General features: G+C 39.4%; 1 protein-coding gene across 1 annotated transcript in view; it reads left to right on the top strand.

Moving 5' to 3' along the window:
• The window catches only part of tmem65 (transmembrane protein 65), a 53,468-nt gene extending 41,594 nt beyond the window's left edge, over window positions 1-11,874 (top strand). Inside the window, exons 5-8 of the mRNA XM_069920513.1 lie at window positions 880-934; window positions 5,445-5,487; window positions 6,553-6,658; window positions 9,518-11,874. Coding sequence (XP_069776614.1) covers window positions 880-934; window positions 5,445-5,487; window positions 6,553-6,658; window positions 9,518-9,619 — 306 coding nt within the window. The 3' untranslated portion in view covers window positions 9,620-11,874. The remainder of the gene's footprint in view (window positions 1-879; window positions 935-5,444; window positions 5,488-6,552; window positions 6,659-9,517) is intronic.
• The last annotated feature ends 2,639 nt before the right edge of the window (window positions 11,875-14,513 follow it).

Genomic DNA, 14,513 nt, shown 5'->3' with positions numbered 1-14,513 from the left:
AAGAAATATATCATGCTTTTGAGGATAAGGAAAGTCTTACTTCAAAACCAATTGAAGTTGTATTTCCCTCTGATATATATTTCCAACTGTGTGCACAAGAATTAGTTTGTTTTTGGGCCAGAGAGTTTGCTAAGTAGTAATTATGGCCATTGACATATTCATTTGTACCTTGAAGAATATTTTTCAAATTGCTGTACAAGAAGAGTTTGACAAAACCTCTATGATTCACTGATTGTGGAGATAAATGTAGAAACTAACACACCCTGATCTGGGGCCCTCCTGTTTAAGAGCAGTTTGGATTTTCCAGTTTAAATATACTTGTGCATAGCTGGGGGTGTCTTGTTGGCGTAAGTGTAATTATGGTAAGTGTCCTTGGTTGCAAGGATAAAGCTGGCTGATTTTTTTTTTTTGCTCGGGTTTGAATTGGAAAAGCTCATTATATTTCACCAGAAGTAATGTTAAAAATGTCAATTGTGCAGATAAAATTATCGTTTCAGTTTTGGTCAGCATGCTGCAGGAAAGATGTTGTCAAGCTGGAGAGAGTGCAGTGAAGATTTTGTCAGGATTCAGGTGGCGGGAGGGGGGATGGAGTGTGATTGCATGGGTAGAGGGAGTGGGGTGGTCGGGGTGGGGGGAGGCTTTATTCCTTGGAGTGCAGGAGGATGAGGGATTATCTCAAAATGCCAGTAATGTTTCATCCTAACATTTCAAAGCCTGCAGCTAAGAATATAATTGCACATTTTCTTCTGGGGAAGCAATGCAGTTTTAGCAGTCTTAAAGTATTTATCTAAAGAACACAGCCATGGGAGTTCATAAGTGTGCTTTGTTAAAATGGCTAATTCATCTTGGAACAATTTTAATTTTAGTTTTGTTTTTCAGGGGACCCAGATAGAATTGTCCATTGGAGTTATTTTAGGAATTTCTACAATGGCAGGTGAGCTGAAATAGTGTTAACCCATTCAAATTGTTTGTACAGGGCCTGGATCCTTATTTGCTTATGACCCAGAAGGGGTCTACACACTGGCTCATAGCAATCCCATTCTCCCACCATTTTTTTTGTTTCCCAGCATTCCCATCAATTCCACCACTCGTCTCGAGATGACTTGTGATGGCCAGTTAATCTACCATTGTCACACTGGGGAGACACTCTTTTGCTTCTCTTTGTGAGAGGCACCAGGCAATTTCTGCTGATGGCTAATCTTTTTCTGCATTACAGTCAACTAAAGGAAATTTTGTGTAATATCACATTTTCTGTTTATTGCATGACAATAAAAGAATCTTGAATCTATCTGAGCAAATGAGGCAAGGCAAATTTCAGCTGGCTGGGCCAATTTCCAAATGATCATTAATTGTGTTGGAAGTGATTACTCATGCAATGAATATGGGCAAAGCCACTTGTGTACAATTAGCTACTTCAACTTTTTCTTCATGAATCATATTTCATACAGAGACTTCGTCCTTTTAACCATGGCTTTGTTGTGTAATCTTTTCCCTCAGCGTCTCCGTTGTTTCAAGGTTCCCACAGACAGGACATTCACCTTGTGTGACTGTTTTCTCTGTTCCATTGCACTTGTGAGGGAAGTTCTCTGAGAGTTCTGTTCTCTGTACATTTTAAAAGTTTAGTTGCATATTTTTAAAAAATACAGATCAGGTAATTCATTAGTTCTGTGAATGCTTTTTGTTTGATTACGATTTCAAGAATTGCTGATGCAGTTGTTTCAACCTCTAAAAATACAGAGCCACAGATATTCTACTTTACTGGAGTGAAACACAGATGTCTGCAGATGCTGTGATTGCAGTAAACAGCACACAGTCAATGCTGGAGGATCATAGCCAGTCTCATAGTGTTCATAGGAGGTAAAGAAATATAACCACCGATTTGGGCCTGAGCCCTTCTGTGGAGGCTGCAAGATCAGCTGAGTTTCTTCACAATTTAGATAGATATAGAAAACTTACAGCACAATACAGGTCCTTTGGCCTACAAAGTTGTGCCGAACATGTCCCTACCATAGAAATGACTAGGCTTTCCCATAGCCCTCTATTTTCCTCTATTCACTGTGTTTTTATGCAAACTCTGACTTGAACTGTCCATGGGCGGGGAGGGGGGGGGAACAATTTTTTTGCATTTTTCCATTAGTGAATTGGGAGGGTGAAATCATCAGGGACCTTTTGAGATGCTCACTAATCTAATTACAGGCATCTTCACTCTCGACTAATGTTTGCAGAATTTCCCCTGGCCAATAGTTGCTGCTGAATGAAGCAGATGAATTATTTATCCTATTGATGTTTATGGGGCCCGGCAGTGCTCCCTTTGGCTGCTGTGTTTATAGTCATTGCTGAAAGGCCATCCTGTAGCTGTGAACCACCTTGGAGGTTCTGTGAATCGGGAGTTTGCTGGCAAGTGTGTTTCTATTTCCATTTCTCACATTCGTGGAACATAGAATGTTACAGCATCAGATCAAGCCCTTCAGCCTACTCTGTCTCCACTGAGCATGATGCCAGATTAAGGTAAATCTCTCCTGCCAGCACATGATTCATGTCTCTCCATTCCCAACTATGTGTCTATCCAAAAGTGTCTGATTATGCAGGGGTACTTCTGGGACTGCTCCTGGTGGCCATACCACTCTGCTTTTAAAAAAAAAAAGTCCCCTTCTCACCTTAAATGCATGTCCTCTTAATACAATAAAATCCCCAGTATCTGGCACCTGTGCCAGATAAGTGAATTTTCCAGTTGCTTGAGATTGTGTGATTGGCAAATTGACCACAAGGGGCACCAATATTCAACTTTGGTACTTTTTTTAAAACCTATATATTTTGCCCAATTTTTCTTTATTTTGGCAGGTTGCTTGAGACTGCCAGTTGGTTGAATCCAGGATAAGTGGTTTTGTTGTATTTGAAACTTTTACCCTGGGAAAGATTTTGTTTTCTCACTTTCTCTTGTTCTTGCCTTTTGGTTCTTTTTTTCCCTCCAATTTATCCTTCTCATTTCTCTCACTTTCCCAATTATGTTATCTGACTACAATTAGTCTTGCATCATTTTTTTTGTCAACTTCCTTTTCTAAGTGATGTAATTTCCGGGTTCCAAAGTGAGATATTGAATAGTCTGGAGCAGTGATGCATAAGATGGAGAGAGAATAAAAAAAACTTATCCAAATATGAGTTTTTAATTGCAAAACACTTGACAGGAGTGTTGAAAGAACACAAGGAACAACAGCCACAGTGGGCCTCTGACAAGCTGAGCTTGCTCCATCTGATTGTAAACTCAACTTCATTTGCCTGCTTGTTCCATAAATTCCCCTATTCAAAAATCCATCTGTCTGTGTTCAATGCATTCATTGATGTACTGTTTCATCGAGCAGAGAATTCCACAGAATCACTGTTGTCTGGACGAGCAGTTCCTCCTTGTCTGTCTTAAATGTACTCCCCTGAATCTGGTGGTCACAACCTCTGAGTTTTTGTCTCTCCTCCCTGTGAAAATCATTTTCCTCCTAGTATTATTGCTAATCATTTCATAATTTTAGATGGTTGTATAAGATCTCCCTCTCATTCTTTTGAACTACATTTAGAACAGTCCCAGATTACTCAATCTCTCTTCATCTCCAAAATCTACTTGGTTAACTTCCTGCACTGCTTTCAAAGCCAGTATATCCTTTCACAAGTAAGGAGACCAGAATTGCACTGGTGGAGCCTCACCACTGCTCAGTACAGTTGCAGCACAACATCCCTGCTCTGAAATTCAATTCTAATCTTGAAGGCCAACGTCCAGTTACCACCCTGATTGAAATTTAGGTCATGAAATTTAATGCCTAACCATAGAAGAGGATATCTGCACAGATGACCTAAAGTTTAGTCAGAGAGGAAGATGTTAATAATTGTTTTATTGGTGAAAGGAGAAGCAATAGGAATTTTGGGAGGAGTTGGAGACCTGGTCAGGGGAGGAACAATTAATGCTGAAAAGAATAAAATTAATGTCGGAGAAGATTATAAGACTGGCAGGAGTCATTTGATAGGGAGGGACAAGACCCCGATGAAATGGAAAAAATTGGTGCTGAGGTTGGGGAAAATGTGTACGAACAGTGGTCCAAGATTGGATGTTGTCAGTAAAGTCATGGATGACCTCTAGTTGGTGGGCCAAACTCTTCCTGGTAATGGTCATTGTGTAAAATATGAGAACCTGTATTACTTGTTTCTGAGATCTGATGGATCTGTCACAACCACTGAATCCTTGGGCTCAGAGCTGGATGTGGTTCTACATCAGGATGCATTCACAAACAATTTGACCTGTCATGTCCCTTGAGCATTTTGTCTCTGGTCTGTGGTGGCAATGGGTGGGCCTGTGGACTCAGGTCCAGCATCAGCTGTCTCTGGACGATTCAGCCCTTCAATGGGTAGGCTTTGATAATTGGTGTGATTAAAGTGTCAGTTCAGCTCTGCAGAAATATCATAGCTATCTGCCACCTGACAGCAGCCTGATGCAATTTTTCTCTCTTTAGTATGGCCAGTGAATTTCTAGTTCATTGTGCTCGCATATACACTGTTTCCACTGGCATGATACTGCACCTCAGTCTGGTTCTCAATTTCAGTGCCTCCAATTATTGAGGTTAGGTGGTAGATTAAAATTGTAATTCCTGCTAGAAAGTGTGTGCCTAAGTTTAAATGTCAAGGACAGAACTGTTTGCTTCCACTATGCTCATCCTGTGTCTTTGTGGGTGATGTCTCAATTCCCTCTGATTCAGAAAGATAAGAGAGTTGTGCCCACTCCTTAGACTTAAGCACAAAACCTCTCTTGATGTTCCAGTGGAGAACTTAAAAATTTCTGCTTTGTTGGAAATATCAGAAGAAATGTGAAACTGAATCCCCTGTTGCTCTCAGGTGGCTAGACACTCTTTTTGAAATGAGTGGGGGATTTATTCTCCACTCTCTCTGGCCTATATCTTTTCTTTTGGCAATGTTACTGAACTGAGAACTTGACTGTGGATAAGTTCCTATCTTTCCAATGTTATCATCAGGACGACTGAGAATTATTTCATTAGTTAATTTTGGACATACAGCACGGTAACAGGCCCTTTCGACCATGAGCCCGTGCTGACCAATCACACCCAATTGACCTACAACCCCCAGTACGTTTTAGAGAGTGGGAAGAGCCCCTGGGGAAAACTCATGCACACACGGGAAGAATGTTCAAGCTCCTTACAGACAGTGCAAAATTCGCACCCCAGTCCTGATTGCTGGTGCTGTAACAAGTTCTACCGTCTTTTGGGAGGACATCTGAATGCCATGGGAAACAGTAATGATGAACCTTGAGCATGGGTGTTGCTTGAGGAGATGATATCAAGATGAAAATGAAATTGGACAGTCCAATTATTTTAAGGAATGGATTACATTTGTTGAATCTTCCATTAAATGTGCTTTTATTTAAACTGCTTCTGTTTTGCTTCAAACAGCTGCAGCACTGGGTAATCTTGTGTCCGACGTCGCTGGCCTAGGGTGAGTGTATCTTGCATATCTGCATCATCTTCAACCTGAGAACTGCTCCTTGGAAAAATAGTAGAAAGTTTCCTGTCAGTGTGAAACGAGTCATTTAGAGCAGCCATTCTGTTTTTATTGGCCATGGACCCCTTCGGTCTCTGCTCAAAGTTTATGACCCCCCCCTTCCTAAAGAGATCTTGTTGTTCTGATCTTTTTGATTATATAGTATTTTTAAATGTAAAATTGTATGCCTGTAACTTCTAGATTTGTTTCCAGCAACCTTTGTAGATTGGGTGTTGACCCTTCCCCTGCCTATTTGAGTCTGCTCCATCATTATGACAGCATCTTCTTCACCACTCCCTTGTGGACTTTCTGTTGAAGATCTTGGCAACTTTTGAACGTCCACAGCCCTATTTTTTTGGGGTCTTTTTCTTATGTGTCATTTTCTATTTTTAGCATGTAAAATCTTTCGTCTGAAAACTTTGATCACTCTTCACAGAGAGCTCATCTAACCCATGTCTGACTAGGTCCTTCTCAGGGCCACCCTGCCTTAACCCCTCAGGATCATGTGCTACTTTTCAGTAAGGTTGCTTCTCACTTTTTTAAACTAGAGTGGATGAGGGACTAAATTTAATTTAGACACCAAGCACGGTAACAGGACCTTTCAACCGACGAGCTCAAAAAATGGTATCTTAGTATTCCAATTCATCGACAAGTCTTGTGTGTTTTTGGAGGGTAGGAGGAAACCCATGCAGACACAGGAAAAGTACCAACTCCTTACAGACAGTGCAGGGTTTGAACCTGGGATGCTGGTGCTATCATAGCCTTGCACGAACCATGCCGCCCCTAATGTGCGTCATCTCAATGCCACCCCTAATGTGTGTCATCTCTCATAAAACAAGCCGTGCATTCCAGGAGCAGAATTGCATCTGTGCACATCTGGGAGACTAATTTGTAATGCAGCAAAAAAAGGCTATGGAGCTCATTGCCTGGTGCATTTCTCCCAAAAATATATACTGTAGTTGTTGAGAAGAAATATTTGTAAAATGCAAAACAAAAACTGATTTAAATTTTATTTTTCAGACTTGCAGGGTATGTGGAGGCTCTCGCATCAAGGCTAGGGCTACCAAGTCCTGATCTCAACCCAAAACAGGCTGATATGTGGCAAACTCGACTGAGCTCACAGCTGGTGAGTGTTCAGGGTTTCAGATGTTCAAGCTTGAATCTTGCGTGGGTTTGGTCTCTCATTCCTCAATGTTTGTAATCAGCTTGTAGGCTCTCCCAAGACTCGTATTGCATGTCAAATCCAAATTGCACATTGGAATTTAGTGAAACATATCCTTGGGCTACAGGGTTTTAGGGTACACTGTACACTGAAATAAATTGAATATCAATAAATAATATTGCTTGGTACTGCTGGTAACTATTGATCATCTCTATCCTGCTACCCACATTGCCTTAATTCCCATTCTTTTAGAAGATAAAACAGTATGGCATCGGCCCTTTGGCCCACAATGTCTTCTTCAAACACGATCCCTAAATTAAGCAATCACTGCTGCTTGAACATGATCCATACCCTGCTAATCCTTGCAGTCATGAGACCTTCGGGGCTCCTAAAGACAACCATCGTATCTACTCCCACCTCTACTCCTGGCAGCCTGATCCAGGCACCAGTCAACCACTTAGAGAGTGCAGGGAAAAAAAGACACCCCCACCTATCATCTCCTTTAAATTATTTCTCCTACCACCCCCACCCCCCCCAAACTACCTCTAGTACTTAACATTTTTACTCTTGGGAGGTGACTGGGGAAGAATGATTTTGATGCTCTATCTTACCTAATGATGCCCCTCATCATTTTATATCATTAATTAATACGGACTGTTATAGTTGCAGAATACAGAAATGGGCCCATCAGCCTACTGTCATTTATATGAATGCTATTCACCCGCACTTGATCTGTGGACCTTTATTCAAGTGCTTGTCTAGAATCCTCTTAAAGGGGGTGGGAGTCTGTATAGAGAAATCCATCTCTAATCCCTCAAAACCTATCTTCATCAATTTTCTCAGTAATCCCCTAAAAAAAAAAGAAACAGATTTGTGACGCAGAATTTCCCAAGCATAAAACCATGCTGACACCTCCTAATTAGTCTCTCTTTCCACGGACATCAATCCCATCCCTGATTTATTCCAATAGTTTTTCAACTACTGCACAAGGCTCACCAACCTGTCGTTTCCTGGCGTATTTTCCAACCACACTTCCTGAATATGGGAACAACACGAACTGCCCTCCAAATTTCCATAATTCTCCATAGCTAGAGATATCACAATTTTTTGTCAGATCCCGAACAATATCCTGCCTTGCTTTCCTTCAAATCCTGGGTTAGATTTCATCAGGCATGGGGATTAGTCCATTTTAATCCTCCCTGATACATGCATGTTCCAGACTATCAATGTATATCTCACCTCACCTTCCATCCTTCTCCCTGGTGAACATTGACTTTACAATAAAACATTGGAGGAGTTCTGATTTGATGGAGAAATGACCTTTCGTGGACTACTTGGTGCTTCTTTTGGGCATGGAAGATCTAGTCACAAGACCAGGAGATAACTTGATGTTATTTCAGATTTATTGTCAGAGTACATTCATGACATCACATACCACCTTGAGATTATTTTTCCTGCAGACAAGGTCATGCAAAAAAACTACACAATGTACACATGTAAACAAATAAAGAACTATAAATAGATAACGAATGTAAGCAAACTGCAATACAGAATTTAAAAAATTACTAAAGTGCACAAGTAAGAGTCCTTAAATGAGTCCCTGATTGAGGTTGTTGTTGAGGAGTCTGATGGTGGAAGGGTAGTAGCTATTCCTGAACCTGGTGGTGCGAGTCTTGTGACACCCAGACCTCTTTCCTGATGGCAGCAGCGAGAACAGAGTGTGTGCTGGGTGGTGTGGATTCTTGACGATTGCTGCTGCTCTCTGACAGCAGCGTACCCTGTAGACGTTCTCGATAGTGGGTAGGGTTTTTCCTGTGATGTCCTGGGTTGTGTCCACCACCTTTTGGAGGGCTTTATGCTTAGGGGTATTGGTGCCCCCATACCAGACCATGATACAGCTCGCACAGTGCCAGCAAAGAGAAGTTAGCTGATCTCATTTAATGGACTTCTATTATGTTTGGACACACTTTGCTAATACTGATGCATGAATTGAGAAGTGATCCTAAAAAAATGAAGAATTTCCAAAAAAAACCTTCCTGGTGAGGAATACAACCTGGACCTAAATAAACGTGACAGTGTTTTGGAAGCAATTCATTGGTTGTGTTCTGCTTTGGATATTTTGAGTTTTGTAAGTGACTCCAAAGTATTGTTGCACCACTTAATCAGTTTGAAAATTTCTTCAGTGAAAGAATTTAATCCACTATTTCCTTTTTAAAAACAAAAAGGAGGGGGGAGAAGGAAATGCCTTTGTCTAAACGAGTTAATAATCGTGCAATAGAAAGTTAAAAGTTCTAATCACAATTTCATTCTAATTGACATTTGACTGGGGAAGCTAGCAAAAAGGCGTGACATTAAATTGAGGGTAGGAGAGATTGAAACAAGAGGTCATGAGTTAAGAGTTAAGGGGCAAAAGTTTAGAAGTAACTTCACTCAGAGAGTAGCAGCTGAATGGATTGAGCTTCCAGGAGATGCAGTGGTGGCAGGGTCCATTTTGACATTTAAGGAAAAATTGGATAGGTATCTGGAGGTGAGGGAATGGAGGGTTATGGGCAGGGTGCAGGTAGGTGGGACTAGAGGAGAGTACTTGGTGCGGACTAGAAGGGCCAAGATGGCCTGTTTCTGTGCTGTAATTGTTATATGGTTATGGTTATAAAATTCCAAATTGGGTGAGGATGCAGAAAAGATTCCCGTCAACTGTCCTATTAGGGTTCCCTTTTACTTCAGAGATTGATCCCACTTGTGTGATGAAAATTCTTTGTATTCATATTAAATGATTGTCTAGTCAAGCTTTCTGTTGCATTAATTATCTTAATTTTTTTTTAGGGAAAGGTTATAGGAGTAACCATTGGTTGCGTCCTCGGAATGTTTCCGCTACTTTTCATCACAACCGAGGAAGAGGAAAAGCAACAAGAACCCAAGAACTGAACTAGTTTACTCAGCATTGATTGTGTTTCTTGCATTCTGGAGTAATGGAGGGAAAAGAACGGCAGTCGTTGATTGGACAGAGGGCCAATCCAGATGGGGAACATGGTGGAATATTCACTTTAGCAAGTCAAGTTTCAGTTCTACAATCAAGAAAAATATAGCTCTTGTTTCTTTATGGCACTGCTCCACTAAGTTATTTTTTTAAAGCAAGCACAGTAGCTTAAAGAACAGCTGTGTGGTCCTTAAAATCAGTTTTACTGCATGTCAGATGACCATTTTTCTTTCATTATTTGTGATACTTTGAAAATAATTTTGTCAAGTGATTGATTTTTTTAAAATCAAAGAACCTAATTATAAAAAAAGTCTTAGAAGGATGCTAAATTATGGAAATGTCACAATTTCATTTCCATTCTTAGATTATTGACATTTTGTGTGCTGCACTTTAAGTTGTGTGAGTTGCACCAGTGTGCACTTTTTTTTATTTATCAAGATTAAAAGTTGTATTTCTGTTTGCACAATGGTTAGTGTAATTTGATTTTGTCCATTTGAACTTGGTATTTAAAATGACATTTGAGCTACCATTACCTGAGGTGTTAGATTGGGGGAAAAAGCTGGAAAGCATTTAGAAATGTTGGTCCAATCTCAATAGATTACAAATGGTGCTAATTGTAAGACTTAATTTGCCTTGTGTTTGTTCTAATGCAAAACTTAAAGACTGAAAAATGTTGTTATAATAATTATAATTTGTAATAACTTTTTTTAGACCTTTCAAACTGAGATTCTGCTCCGCAGCAGTGATATATTTTTAACTGAAATTGACATTTTGGGGCCAATTCAACACTAAATTGCGTGCTTGAGTGAATGTGTGTGATGTTTGTAGTTTTCCATGTTGAGCCCAACTGAGACGAGTGAGCTCAATTCGCTTGCACCTGCCTCCTTAGTGGAGTCTGATGCTTCAGTGAGTAAAGATGCCTGGATTCCAACTGCGTACTGAACTGTCTTTTTGAAGGGTAGATAATGTGGACTAAATGCATTGATGTGTATTGTGGCATTACACCTAAAATAATAACAAAAGCAAAATGCCATCAATGTTGAGAGAAATGAAACCTGGTAGAATGCACTCAGCAGGCCAGAGAGCAGTGAAAAGTGAAACCGCGTTATTGGTTTGGGTCAGTGACTTTGCATCAGAACAAAATAGTAAACCAGATCAAATCTGGAGCCAAATTATTAAAACTGATTAATTCATGTTTTGAACAAAATTTCACTTTTTGTAGACTTTAACTGGTTTTGAATATTGTAAGCATGCTAAATCCATTTCCAGGAGAACTTATTTAATGGATTTACTAGTATTATTTGAAAAGCTTATGAACTTAAAAATGGGATTTCAGACCTATTGCATAAAATTGCCCATGAAGATCATTCTGGTATTTGATCTTGCATTCGTGCATCATCTCCAAATGTCAGGTCAAAGCAGCAATTAAAATTAATTCTGGAAGGCCTTGTAAAGAAGAAATGGGTTGATGTAATGGAATATTGGTATTGCTTTGCATTTGTTGGCTTGAATCGTGTCCTGACTAAAAATTGGAAAGCTCAAAATTTGTTCACTTAGTTCAAGTACTCCAAAGTTGAGGTGCAGACACAGAGCTTTGATTGGCTTACAGAGGAAATGCCTGGATGTGCAGTTTTGCAAGCATTGGATCGCTGAGAATTCTGCATTTCTATTTTTGTTTTTTCTCCCCCCCATGATTTTTTATTTAAAAGATTTAAACCAACAAATGCTAAATAGATGCAAATGAAGTTATTGTAAAATAATATTCATATTTAATATTGTAGTCAAATTTACCTCTGTTATCTAAAGTGTCCATGATGTGATTACTCTTGAACATTGAAGTTTATAAGCAAATAAAACATAGATATAAAATTTGCGTATTATTGAATTACATTCTATTACTCAAACTCTGTGTTATTTGTTGCAGATGTTTTTCACCTACTTCCCAACTTTTAGTAGTGCAAGACTCTAATGTGCATCCAGGAAATGGTGAAAGTAATGCAGGGGAACCCATAAGCATTAAATGTTTGGACTGAAGTCCAACTGGTGCAAATTAAATTAGATCTTGAGCTCTTCTGAGATTGATGGAAGGTAGGATAGTATTAACTACGAAGTATGTTTGGAATTATTTAATGTAGGAGAATGACGTATCTATTGTTGGTGCTTTCAATTGTCTTTATAAAAATAAATACAAAACTGCAATGTATTCAGTTTGAGCTGTTATTGTTTGCTTGATGTTAACCAAAAGGAAGGAAAGAATATGGTCTGTTTTCTATATTTCCTGATTAACCTTATTACACTTGACATGTGTCACAGATCTTGCAATTTAAAGAGGGTTGGATGCCAAGATAATACTGGACAATTAAGATTTTTCTTCCTGAACACTTTTGGGTGTATTAAGGATTTTGGGCTGCTGATCACCTTAACATTTTCCTATCAAGCTCTATTTATTTATCTCTCTCTCATATATATATATATTTTTTTAAAATATATATATAAAACCTATTTTTGTGATTTCCTGTCATATTTTGAGTCTACTTCAAGCATTTTCTGCATTTACCCTTGAACTCCTTCCCTACTGATCTTGATGCAGTCACTGACGAACGTGGTGAAAGGTTTCACCAGGACATTGCAACTATGCAAAACCGGTATCAGGGCAACTGGAATCCATCAATGCTGGCTGATTATGTTGGACACTGTCACAAGGCATTAGATGCAGAGTACAAATGAAAATAAGCAGCAAATATTTTTAGATCAATTGAACTAACCCAACGGGTCAGCATCATTATGCGATTAAACATGCTAAATTCAATAAAAGTTAATATTTCTCCAACTTCCTAAGTGATACAGCCAATCTGAAATTATCTTTGTGTTCAGCTTGAAGTTGTCTATCAGAATCCCCTTTTTTTCAGGAAGCAAACCTATTGGAAAAAAAATTGGTTGTCCAATGCAATTTAACATGGTAAGCAAAGATGTTGGAGGGGTTGAGCTGGTCAAGCAGCATTCATGGAAAAAATACACAGTAAACATTTCTGGTGGGCACCATTTCTTGTCAAGTTTGTGAAGAAGGGATGGCAAGCAGAAAAGGGGAAAGCCAGGAGATAATGGGGAAAAGGTTGGAGAGGTGATGGAAGGTTGGGATGAGACTGGTTGAGAGGGCAGGAGGGGTGGGGTAAAATTGAGAAAACAAACACCTATACAGGAAAGGGATAGGTGTAAAGTGGAACCAGTTGGAGTGTGGAATACCTGAACAATGTTTTTCTTTTATCGAGTAGGACCTTGAAGGCAGTTATAAAATGAATGAGAGATCAGAGCCCTCTGGCAGAAAAAAAATTGAGCTCATTGCAAAACTTGCCCATATTGATCAGCATTATCAATTTAAAAACATTTCTTTGCTGAGGTTTTCAGGCATTTTATTGTTAACCTTCAACACTGCATAGATCCACTTGGCCTTATTTATTATGCAGCTCTTTTGCATTTTTTGGCGCAAGCATATGTTTTGTGAACAACAAAACCGATCAATAGCTTGTAGTTTGCAGATTAAGTATTTGATAAATTTGCAGCCGATATTAAAATATTCTTTGCATATAATTTGTGATGTTTAAATAAATTTGAGGAAACTAATTTTCATTGGACAGTTACATTACAAATGTTTATTGAAATGAAAGTGTCATATAATCTCAAGTGCTAGGTTTGACATTTGTTCTCTCATCCACCCACACAATCTCTTCATGTACAATTATCAATCTTTTAAGCAGCATTGAAATAAAGTGAAGCATTTAATATCTATAATAACTGCTCTAATTTCTGAGAAGGGGTTCCTATCAAAAGGCAGGAAGTTACTATAACTGGTGCAGTTTTGCCGAGTGACCCTGATGAACGAATGAGTAAAATGAAAGTGCAGACACTGTGACTGAAGTAAAAATACAATGTTGGAGAAACTTTATATAGCAAAGAAAAATGTATAATCAATGTTTTGGGCTTGAGCCCTTCATGATCAAGCTCCAAGGTGAAAGAATTAATTGAGTTGTGGATAATGATTCGGGTCTGAGTGACTGACAAGCTCATCTCCATTCATTCAGCCCATCTCAGTCAATGAGAGTTGAGATCTGGATAAGACAACTTGAAGTTACAACAGCCGGATTGGGGTGGGGGGTGGGGGGGGGTGTAATAAATCCGGTTTGAATTCTGAGAGAACAGCAGCAAAATGATCTTTTGCTGTAAGTGATTTGCAAGGATTAAAACAAACCAGTTTTGAAGTACAGTTACATGATGTGGTGTGACTGGGTTTCCTCTGCTCCATTATCCTTCCAAAGGCCTGTGGGTTGGTCGTTTAACTAAACAGCGTAGCAAGGTATTCCAGATCGCAAGGGTTTTAAAGGAAGAGGGGAATTGGAAGAGATCTATACTGGCCCAGTGTTTGCAGAACAAAATTTCCTGATGCCAATCCTGCTCACTTGTACCTTGATAAAGGGCGTAAGCCCAAAACGTTGGTTATGTATCTTTATCTTTGCTGTATAAAGTACACCATTTCACCTGTTGAGTTTCTTCACCATTGCGTTTCACTTCACTCACTGTGTCTCCAGACTTGTCAGGATTAGCTCCTTGAATCCAACTGTATAGAAATGGGTAGTTTGGGTCACTGAATCTATGCCAACAATCAAACGTTCATTTGGTCCTCATCCTGTTCTATCCAAATGCCATCAAGTCCCTGCAATTTCCACCTCCTAGACCATGTTAGATTTTTCCAATTTCCCCCTTCCCCTCTTCCTTTTCCCCTCTTCCTTTTCCCCTCTTCCTTTTCCCCTCTTCCTTTTCCCCTCTTCCTTTTCCCCTCTTCCTTTT

Source organism: Narcine bancroftii, chromosome 2, assembly GCF_036971445.1.
Source record: "Narcine bancroftii isolate sNarBan1 chromosome 2, sNarBan1.hap1, whole genome shotgun sequence".
NCBI classification, from domain to species: domain Eukaryota; kingdom Metazoa; phylum Chordata; class Chondrichthyes; order Torpediniformes; family Narcinidae; genus Narcine; species Narcine bancroftii.
The sequence above is the reverse complement of the archived record's forward strand: the minus strand, read 5'-3'. Positions and strand labels throughout refer to the sequence as shown.